This window comes from Malus domestica, chromosome 13 (genome assembly GCF_042453785.1).
Source record: "Malus domestica chromosome 13, GDT2T_hap1".
Lineage (NCBI taxonomy): Eukaryota > Viridiplantae > Streptophyta > Magnoliopsida > Rosales > Rosaceae > Malus > Malus domestica.
In genome coordinates, this window is record NC_091673.1 from 23218587 (window position 1) to 23230452 (window position 11866).

At 39.3% G+C, this 11866-nt stretch overlaps 1 protein-coding gene across 1 annotated transcript; it reads right to left on the bottom strand.

The window, feature by feature from the left end:
* Positions 1-338: 338 nt before the first annotated feature.
* LOC103453637 (mitochondrial import receptor subunit TOM7-1) lies at positions 339-886 on the bottom strand. The gene has a single exon (XM_008393191.4). It carries the CDS (start codon positions 813-815, stop codon positions 594-596), a length of 222 nt encoding a protein of 73 aa, XP_008391413.1. The 5' UTR covers positions 816-886; the 3' UTR covers positions 339-593.
* Between the last annotated feature and the right edge of the window lie 10980 nt (positions 887-11866).

Genomic DNA, 11866 nt, shown 5'->3' on the forward strand with positions numbered 1-11866 from the left:
CAACCTGATGCTGGGGATAAAAACTAGCGACCATTGCCATACATCCCTACATAAGCAAAATGCTATCTGCATAGCAAAGGAGAAATACTCAATGAAAGTACAACAATTTCTCGAAAAATAGCACGATAGAATCACACGCCAATGCGAGGTCTCAAATTGTTTACTTTATGAACCTGAACACAAATTAATCAAAGAAATACCAAACAGAAAAGGCAGACAATCAAATTGTACACGAAAGAGCAGGAGAGAGCAACCAAATTCGCAAAAGAAAGACTAACATTACACAAAACTAAGAAACCCAATATGAATCATAGACTTAAAATTGCAATCAAATTGGATTATTAGGAAGCAGAAACCCCAATTGTATATATTCCATAAATCCAACAACAAAAGGCAAAATCCTCAGTGAAAAGTGCCCATTCGTCAGTTTAAGCCAGCATACATAAAATTCCTCAAATCAAATAACTAAACCCTAAAACCTCCTACCCATAACCAGAACATGTAGATTCGACAAATAGGCACTGACCCATTAACCCATTAAAGACAATACCGAAAACCCATCACGGAATTTGAATGATCCGACCCGGATCAGATCAGACGGGACTGAGCAGCTGGGAAAGTTGCGGCTTGGGATCCGAGTTCATGCCGATGATGATGACCAGCGGAATGAAGCCGTAGTGGGTGACGACCTTGGCCTTCTTCATGGTCCACGTGCTCCACTCCTTCACGAACTGAGCCACCGAGCGCTCCTCCGAGCCCTTGGAGCCCTTCGCCGGAGTCTTGCCCTTGGTTTTCAGAGATATCTTCGACGCCATTGAAATTTTCTTCTGGAGCTCGTGTGAGTCTGCGCTCCTCTCTCTCTCTCCAAACCCTAATTATATTGATCCGCTTGTTTGGGGGTTGGGGCCCTAACAAGTGTCCAGACTCCACTTTGTGTGTGACGTGCATCACAGCCGTCGTTTTTTTTTCTCTCTCACAAAAGAAAAAAATTAAATCATCTAAGCGACTACCTATTATAAAACTCCATTTGTCAATCAAAACTTTATAAAATTATTTTTCTAACCCTCTCATCAAAGCTAAACAAAATTAAAAGACATGACAATTTAGTTATCGTTGTGGCATATATTTAACTGACAAGGGAGAGAGGGCCGGCGATACAAAGTGAAAAGAGAGAGATGTGTTTGTAGGATTATGTATAAGATGTGTTTTTCCCCTACACAATGCCTTTATTTATAGTAATAAGGAAGGGAAAAAATCCTTCTCCTCCAAGGAATACAAGTCCTAATAGGAAGGAATAACTTGAATCAAATCTAATTTAGGATTTACACAATCACACTTAAATAAGAAGTTTATAACACCCCCCTTTGAGTGTGTAAATACTCAAGTAGATTCGGCATCATGTAGAATTGAGGAAGTCAACTTGTCGGCACTGATTCTATGAACACGCTATTCTTAAATAAGGTAGGAACTTACATATGGAAGTAAGTCTCACAAAAAACCCAATGACTATGGTAAAACCCGAGTAGGGACAAAACCCATAGGCTAAGGAAAAATGCGTGAGAAATGCAAAGTCAAATGAAACGTCTACGGAACGTCATTAGGGATATGATCAACCTAAGGTGGGTGCCTCGTCAAAACCTCGTTAGGTATCAAAAACCTAGTAGGAAAATGCTCCTAATCATATGGAAAAATAGTGCATTAAGATCAAGCAAGTATACTTTAGGAAACTCCCCATGAGTTTGACATAATTCCAAAGAGAACTAGCAGTGTTACAACTTAGAAAGTTTACGCATATATATTCCTTGAACAAGCTTCTAAAACGTCGTATTCGGTAGTGATTTGGTGAAGAGGTTGACCAGATTGTCTTATGAACGGATTTGCGTGACTTCAATCTTCTGATGCTCTTGTTGTTGATGTGAGAAGAATAACTTCAGCACAATGTGCTTGGTGTTGTCTCCTTTGTGTAACCCTTCTTGAGCTGTTCGATGTATGTCACGTTGTTTTCATAGATCGTCGTCGAGATGTCAATGACGGGGTAAAGATTGCATGAGCTTCGAATATAGCCCATAACTGTTCTCAGCCAGAAGCATTCCCAAGTTGTTTCATGTAGGGTGAGAATTCCAGCATGGTTAGATGAAGTGGCAACTAAGGTCTGTTTAGTTGACCTCTAGGAGATTGTGATGCCTCTAACGGTAAAGACATAACCTGTTTAAGAGCGCTCCTTGTGCGGATCAGATAAGTATCCTGTGTTAGCATAACCAACAAGGAGAGACTTGACTCGAGATAAAGGGGTACGGCATCACTTGAGGATCCATTGGGATAGAATAAGCCCAAATCCGTGGTACCCTTAACGTAATGGAAGATATCTTTAACACCAGTCCAGTGTTTGCGTCTTGGTGCATTATAGTATTTTGCCAAAAGATTAACAGTGAATGAGATGTCAAGTCTAGTGCATTGGGTTAAGTACAATAAAACGCCTATCACAGTTAGATAAGGAACTTTAGGCTCCAAAATCTCTTCATCATCCTCATTCAGATGGAAGAGATCTCGTTTTGCATCTAGCGATCGAACGACCATATGAGTACTCGAAAGATTCGCTTTATCCTCGTTAAAGTGGCGCAACACCTTCTGGGTGTAGTTCGATTGATGAACTAATATTCCATTCGAACGGTGCTCTATCTCAAGACCGAGACAATATTGAGTCTTTCCCATATCTTTTATCTCAAATTTTGACTTAAGGTGCGTGATAGTTCTCTCGAGCTCTCCAGGAGTTCCGATAAGGTTCATGTCATTAGCATAAACTGCAACTATCGCAAAACTGGAATGTGACTTCTTAATGAACACACAAGGGCATAGTTCGTTGTTCACATATCCCTGACTAGTCAAGTATTTACTTAAACGGTTATACCACATTCTTCCTGATTGCTTCAAACTGTAAAGTGAATGCCTCAGCTAAATTGAAAGCGTGTTCCGGGGTTTGGAAATATTTGATCTAGTCAATGTAAGTTATTTGAGAACTTTCATATAAATTTTCGTATCAAGATCCCCATAGAGATACGCAGTTACTACGTCCATCAGCTACATACTAAATTTTTCGAAAACTACCAAACTGATAAGGTAGCGAAAAGTAATCACATCCATAATGATTTAATAAGTTTCGTCATAGTTAATCTTGAGGCATTATGAGAAGCCTTCCACAACAAGACGAGCTTTGTAACGCACAAGTTCGTTCTTCTCATTACACTTCTGAACGAAAACCCATTTGTAGCCAACAAGCTTCACATGTGGAGGAGTATGAGCTACAGGTCCAAACACCTTATGTTTCGCAAGCGAATCAAGTTCGACTTGGATTGCTTGTTTCCAGTTTGACCAATCAGTTCTACGTTAACATTCATCAACGAAACGGTGTTCAATGTCATTGCTCAACATGATCTTAGTAGCTACTACATATGCTAATGCATCTTCGATAATCATCTCATTTCTACAACAAACATCATCCAAGCTAGCATAATGGACTAAATCTCACGATTCTTGGGAGGTGGATTCATCTTTTCAAGGACGCTTCTGTAATCTAGAATGTCCTCATGAGTTGGATACATTGAGTAGGCGACAGTCGGATTTATGGTAGGGTCTTCAAGGGCCTATGTCATGGGTTTCCTCTTCTAGGGGTGTGAATTCTTTGAACCATGTGGTTTACCACGCTTATGTTTGGGGCAGATGATTGGCTAGCCATTAATGTACATGGATCGACCAAAGTGGCGTCCCAGGCCTCTGGGAGGGAAGTCCATCATACATTTGGTACATCCATCTTTGTAAGCACATTTGCAGCTGGAATATGTGATCTTGTCATCCGCGCTAGATAGGTGAAAGCAACTGGCATGCTCTGAGCTACACTCTGAAGATCTAATATGCGTTACACTTCAGTTTTGAACTGAACGGTGCGGGGATCTAAATGAGGCAAAGTGGGAGTCATCCACGATAATTCACGTCATTCTTCAGGAATGTTGACGATCTTATCTCCCCTTAATGACGGGAAGACTGTCTCATAGAAGTGACAATTCACAAGATGAGTGGTAAACAGATCGCTTGTCAAAGGTTCTAAATAACGAATAATTGAAGGAGAATCATATCCGACATAAATTCATACCCTTTGTTGAGGCCTCATTTTTGTACATAAAGGCGGTGAAATCGGCATGTAGACCGCACAACCAAAAATGTGTAGATGAGATATGTCGGGTTCGTATCCAGTAACCAACTAAAAGACGTTATATGATTGGGTTGCAAGAGGCCTCAGGCGAACCAACATGGCTGCGTGCAATATTGCATGGCCCCCAAGCAGCGATCAGGAGCTTGGTACGTATGACCAACGATCGAGTAATCATTTGTAAGCGCTTAATGAATGCCTTTGCCAAGCCGTTTTGGGTGTGAACATGGGGTACTGGATGTTCAACTTCAACCCCAACTGATATGTAATAGTCATCAAAAGTTTTAGATGTGAATTCTCCAGCATTATCCAATCGAATAGATTCGATCGGATAATCAGGGTATTGAGCCCTGAGCTTGATAACCTGAGCCAACAATTTGGAGAATGCAGCGTTCATTGTGGACAACAAGCACACGTGTGACTAACGTATGGAGGCGTCAACCAAAACCATAAAATATCTAAATGGTCAATAGGGAGGGTGAATCGGTCCACAAATGTCCCCATGAATCCTTTGTAGAAAACTATAAGGATTCTAATGAATCTTGTCATAAGAATGCTTAATAATAAGTTTTCCTATAAAGTAGGTTTGACATGCGATTCCTTGAATCTAACTTAAACTTCGTGTTAGTGGATGCCCATGTGATGATTTGAGGATACGTCACATCGCTGTTTGTCCAGGGTGTCCCAAACTATCATGCCAAGGTGTAATTTCATGCGTGGTCCCAGGGCCGGCCACATAGTGGCTTTCTATAGGGCGTATAGTTGTAGTATACAAACCACTTGGAATATGCTCCATCTTCTCTGGAATACGTTTCTGGCCATATTTGTAGGAAGTTATGCACAGAAATTCAACTCCATTTTCTACATAGGTTTCAGCGTGGTAATTATTATCCCTTATGTCCTTGAAACTCAGCAACGTCCAGAACACGAAGAGTAAAGTGCCTCAACAAAGGTCAAGATTGTACCATTAGACAACATTATACATGGTTTAACATATCTTTCGATTAGGTTGGATGGGCCTGAGAGGGTTGTCAGATGTGTCATTCTTAGGTATGAAGTTAGTGAAATAGATGTGTTCACGCAAAACGGTGTGCATGGTTGCACTATCTGCCAGGCAACTAACTTTCCCACTAGTCATACCTAGAAATAAAAATTAATTTGAATTGGTGACATGCATAAAAGTTCTAAAAATAAATATCCATTGAAAATAATTCAAGTATTCAAGGGTAGTAATTAATTAAAAACTTAATATCCAAAAACAAATCACCAACAAATAATCCAAACATAAAGGAAAATTTTTCAAAATTAAACCCAAAAACAAGGGGGGTTAGGCCACATAGTGGAATTCGGCCCCATTATTTCGAAATACAACTGAAAATAGTTTATGTCTAAGATTCTAATCTTCCATAAGGGTAACAACCTCTTGAAAGTTAGAAACCTCCATTTTGGTACTCTCCGGTTCATCAACTTGCACAATGTTTGATTCAAACTTCTTATGACGAAAATGTTATTCAGCTACAACCTTCTGGGGAGCTCGGCTAACATAGGACCAAGGGTCATTTGAACCATAGGAATAGCACATGTCTACATCCATGGTTTCCAGTGCTTTACCCTTATTCTTGAAGTTTGGGGCTTTGGGAGTGAGGTTAGGGCGCTTCTGGGCTCGGTTTCCTCCCTTAGGTGGGCCTTGGCTCTATTGACCTTGATGGGGTAGCTTCTGGCCACCCCTACCACGCCTATGTTGACGTTTTGGGCATTGGTTTGTGTTATAATGTTCTTTAGGTACATCAGTCGCCCTAGTAGGTTGAGCTTGATGATTTTTCATCAACAACTGATTTTACTTTTTAGCGATAAGTAAAACAGAGATCAAATCCAAAAACTTGGTGAACTTTTGAGCCCTAAATTGTTGCTGCATGACAATATTAATGGCAGAGAAGGTCGAATAGGTATTTTCTAAAAGATCTTCTTCGGTCAAGTTCTCGTTACAGACCTTGATAAGTGATCAGATTCTATAAACTTCATAATTATATTCATTCACAGACATAAAGTCTTGGAAGTGCAGATGCTGCCAGTCATGTCTTGTGATGCGAAATAGATAAGCACACAAATTAAACCCTATTTTTATCAACTGTAGTAAATAATGTAAGTAGGGATCGTTCTAGGCCGGGGATTAGAAGGGATTGCTAAATCACTTGAAGACTGACTCAAAAACGTAAAAACAAAGTTTAAAACACTAAACTAGACTCAAAGAATGCAAAACTAAACTCTAAAACACTAAAACAAACCAAAAAACTCAAAACAGCACATAAACACTCAAAACTGCCTTAAAACACAATCTGGGCAGTTTTGAACACCAAACACAAATTTGGACGAAAATAGGTTAGAACTTGACTCAAGACACTTAAAAACACAACCTAAATTGATTTCTAACTAATCTAACACTTCAAAATAAAGGGGGATTTGATTTTGACGAAATTGAAAACAAAACACACTTTGTAAACTAAAACAGATTTTAAAACGAATTTGATTAAAGTGAATGGATTGAAAGCTAGCTAAGGGGTTCTTCTCCACACATGTCACACTTGCATACAAAACGATTTCCAATTGCTTTTCAATAGATTATGAATCCTCAATGCCCCATATTAACCGTGAATTGCACTAATTAACCCTCTGATTTTCCTAAAGTTATTGAATTGGATGATTGCATACAACAACCCAAAGCATTCCCCACAAGTTCCCTACATGAATTGCATAATAGAGATACAAGCAAGAATCATTAAGCTCTATGAAAACCATAAGCATTGATGAGGCACTTGTTACTATGAATTGCATGAAACTTATGCCAAGAATTTACTTAACACGATTGTGATCAACAACCTTTACATAAAGATTAGGTGAAACTCCCTTATATCCTAGCATTAGATTTATGCATGAAAATTAAGCGTGCATTCTCAACCAACACACACAAATCAGTTTTAATTCATATCGATAAGCAAATTGAATTCACAACTTATGAAACACAATTAGAAGTAATCAAATCATATAGCAAGCATAAAACATGGTTTTGAATCCCCCCTAGACAAGGGGGGTTTAAGTTCTCATACTCACAAAACAAAGATAAACAAATTTAGACATTGAAATCCAAAGAAAGAGAACACCTAGACACTCCAACTTGGACAGCAGGTGCATCCACGATTTCCTCCTTCCTCCTTGCTGCGGCACAAAACTTGGGGATAGGTTTTGGGGTTATGAATGGTGTAGAATGGATGGGGGATAGTGTGGTGGTGTTTAGGATGGATTGGTGGTGTGGCAAGGGGTGGTTTTTGGCAGGAATTATGGAGAATGGTGATGGAAGGCTGCGGCAGAGAAGGGGGTTAGGTTTCTGGCGTGAATGATGATTTATGGGAGGTGGTAGTTCAGCCAAGGGGTGAATAAAAATATATATAGGCACATAAAACCCTAGGGAAATCAGATATGGACTTGCAAAATCCAAATCCACAAAGAAAAAGGCTTAAACAATCAGAATCCTCAAGGGAAAAGGCCAAGAAGGTGCGGCAATGATAAGGAGGAAAGGATAAGGCTTCTAGAAAGCCTTGCAAGGTAAGAAAATAGGTCTCCTTGCTGAAATTGGTGCGGCACCTATGGAAAAATATTCTAGAACCTTTCTTTGTGTCCAAAAATGCCTAGGAAACCTTCAAAATCTCTGGAACTTAAGGCCATCTAGGTTTAGGAAAGATCAACCCAAAATAGGAAACTTTAGGCTTAACTTTCCTACTTCAAGTAGGAAACCTTGTTTGAGTAGGAATCCTCATTCTTCTAGGAATCCATCTTTGACTAGAACTCCTCCGTTCTTGTCCATTCCTTTCGTTCCAAGCACATGATATCCATTGCAAGCTCAATCTTGCTCCAAAAAGGCTCCAAATTGCATCGTTTTGCATACTTTTCCCTTAAAATCTGAAAACACATGAAACTAGCTTAAAAGACTACTTTAACTAAGAAAACACAACGTAAATGCACAAGAACAAGCTCACTAAGTCGCATAAATATGCTCCTATCATCTTGCTTCAGGCAAAAAGGTGTCATTTTGGTGATCAAAGTGATCAGCCAATGCAACCCAAAGTACTCGTGGTACTTCCTCAGAAAGGTACTCGGTTTGCATTGCATCATGAATGTGTCTTCGGATGAAGAGCATGGCAGTGGCTTTCTCAGCTTCGCCAACCGGGTTGTCCGTCTCATCTTCAATGGCGGGATGCAAATTCTTTGCGGTGAGGTGGAGCTTCACGTCTTGCAACCTCTTGAGGTAGTTTCTTCTAGAGACCTCTAAAACAATGAAATTGAGTTTGTTCAAATTCGACATGTTCCTATCACAAAATAAATGGACAAGATGTGGTTAGTGTAATGGAGAAAAAATCAATCCATTCATATAGGAGTAGACCATTCAGGTTCACATAGACATGTATTGGTTTAAATTTTCATGAAAAAAACTTCGGGTTTTCATAGGTGATGTTTTCAAAGAAAACTTCAGGTTTTCAAACAAGACATGTTTCTAGAAACTTCAGGTTTTGAAATAATTATTATCTTTAGGTTCATATTTTCCTGTTGGCAAACACAAATATATATACAGAAATATGCAACAATAAAATATGCAAATAGATTTGTAGGTCTAAAATTATAATTGAATTAATTATTTGGACTTCGGGTCAAAATTAAATTGCGGGTGAAAAATTATAAAACCCAAATTGTCTATGAAAAAAAGAAAAGAAAACCTCGGGGTCCAAAATATGGACCAAAGTCCACGGGTAGGCTTATCAAATTTGTGTCGTGAGGTCCAGGCCCAGAAATTGGGCTAGAATGGGTTGATCAGGCCAAGGGGGACTTCAGCCCCAATATTCCAGAGGCCCAGATGGGCGTGGATCAAGTGGGACGCGTTGCAGTGCATTGATTCTCTAGCAGAGAGCTGGGATTGGGTGCAGTGTCATGCACGGGGCCACTGAAGCCACATAGGCTGGTGTCTCGAGTGGGCTGAAGGGAGGAGTTGATATGGGCTGCAGCATACAAGCCCCAAAAAACCAATGTTGGGTTTTAGGTTAGGTCGAGAAGAGCTAAAGCCCATATGGGCTTGGTTTTGGACCAGAAACATCCTAGCCGTATGTTGGGTGCGCTCGCCGGACCTGTCGCTTATGGCGACGGTCTTGAGGCCATGGTTCACCGTAGAACCTTTTCCCGGTGATAAACAGTGAAATCTCAAAGCCAACAATCTAAGAAACCTTCGGGTTCGAGTTAGGGTTTTCGAACTCCGATGAGATTACGAAGAATCTCGACCACGATTATGATATCAACGACTTCAGGTCGTCGAGAATTGCAACCGTGGAGGCTGGGTATGGCTGGAGGCCATGCTTTTGTCAAAAATCAGTGGTGACGTTGATGATGGCATTGGGTTATAGGTTATGGGGCGTGGAGTTGCTGGCTCGACTCTAGTGGGCCAGGCTGCTGGCCTAGCATGCTGGGCTTAGCGGCCCGACAGTCGCAGCTCACTCGGTGAAGAGGTTTGAAAGAAACCCTAATCTATATTTTATTAATTTTTTTTCAATTTCTAGATTAATTCAATGCATATTTAATCAAATAATTTTAATGCATGGACATATATTTGATGCAATTCATGGCAAATATCAAATTCACTTAATTCAACAATTATGGATATAATGCATATACAATTTATGTAGAATCTAAAATTCGAAAAACGTAAAGTTTGGTCATGCATTATGGTGAATGTTCATGCTACCAAGGCTGCAAAAATATCAAGATACAAACCGTTATTTTGAAAGAACATGATTGTGTGATGATATTAATGAACTGGTTTGATGCAGAAAACTTCCACGTCAGTTTCCTAAGCGCAGCAGTAGGAGCGTGCTGATAACGTGTTGTGGCCTATATTTAACTGACAAGGGAGAGAGGGTCGGCGACACAAAGAGAATAGAGAGAGATGAGTTTGTAGGGTTGTCTAGAGGATGTGTTATTTTCCCTACGCGGTGCCTTTATTTATAGTAATAAGGGATGGAAGAAATCCTTCTCCTCCAAGGAATATAAGTCTTAATAGAGAAGAATAACTAAAATCAAATCTAATTTAAGATTTACACAATCACACTTAAATAAGAAGTTCATAACAGTTATTACATACCACTCAAATTTTCTGTTTTTTACACGAACCTCACAGATATGTGAAGATAACATATCCTATTTAAAAAAAAAAAATGGAGGAGGTTTTTTCTTTAAACCCACGTCTCCCACTTTAAACCTTAATCCCTTCTTCAAAGTTTCACACCCAAATTTTTTTTTTCAAGTTTTTTTTTTAAAGAAGTGATATAAATATTTTTATAACAAATAGTAGACAAATTTAAATTACACACGTATAACGTGTGTGCATATGACTAGTAATTCTTAATAAAAACTTGGATGTTGTGAAATTTAACCATAAGAATTTGACAAAATTAAAAATAAATAACCATAAGAAAATGGATGAAAATAACAATAATAAACTAATTAGGTTATTTTAATGGAAGTAGATTGTAAATTGCTACATACACATTTTGAGCAAAACAATACAACTTCAACTTGTTTTTGGTACGTTCAAATTTCATTTATAAGATAAAACTCGTGACCATCTAGTATGTTCTTCTAAGATTGTTTGGGTATGATTTTAAACTCGTAAGCAAGAAATGATCAAATTTGAGTCCACAACGATTTAGTCATTTTAACTTCACCCTTACTGCTTGAATTAAACCTGAAATGCTCAAATTACGGGATGACCTAATGTAACAAAATAAAATTAATTACATAATGTACCAATTTTTTTTAAAGGGAAGTACAATATTCATTGATAGTAGTTAAAAACGTATAAAACTGAAGAATGGTGCATAACATGGGCTTCGATAAAAAACTTGCCGGGATCAAACTGGTCTAATGGAAAAACATAAACATAAATTAAATTTTATCTTCTACAAGAACATCTAAAATAATATCTTGGGGGTCTTCAAAGTAGGCCACGTCAAGAACGGAGGTGAGGCTAAACCTTGCAAGACGGTGAGCCACTTTATTAGCCTCCCGTTTGCAAAAGTTAATCTTGCCCTGGGAAATATTGCACAATAAGCGTCGGGAATCATCAATGATATGGCCAAATTGAGTGAAATTGGCGCTAGCATCCTTTTGAATACTTGCCACCACCATTAAGGCATCTCCTTCTAGTTGCAGCTGGGCATCCCTCCACTTCTGCACAAACTCTGCTGCTGCATGAGCAGCCAAGCTCTCGGCCAGCAACGGTGAGCATACATCCTCAAATCGCTGCACTTTAGCAGCCACGAACTCCCCTCCTCTGTCCCTTACCACCACTCCGCAGCCACCCATTTGACGATGCCCATCCCATGCCCCATCAAAATTAATTTTCAGCCACCCTTGATATGGTTTACACCACCTCTGAGGCTCTTTCATCTTTTAGCCATGTTCACTTCCATGCCACTTTTAATATTCTGTCTGCCACGACTGCACTCTGAAATGGATATCTCTTGGACTCGAGACTACACTCCGCCATAAGAAAGAGTTTCGATCAATCCAAATGCTCCACACACCCATGGCTGGCCTTGAGAATTTAGGGGTTTTGTGCAAAAT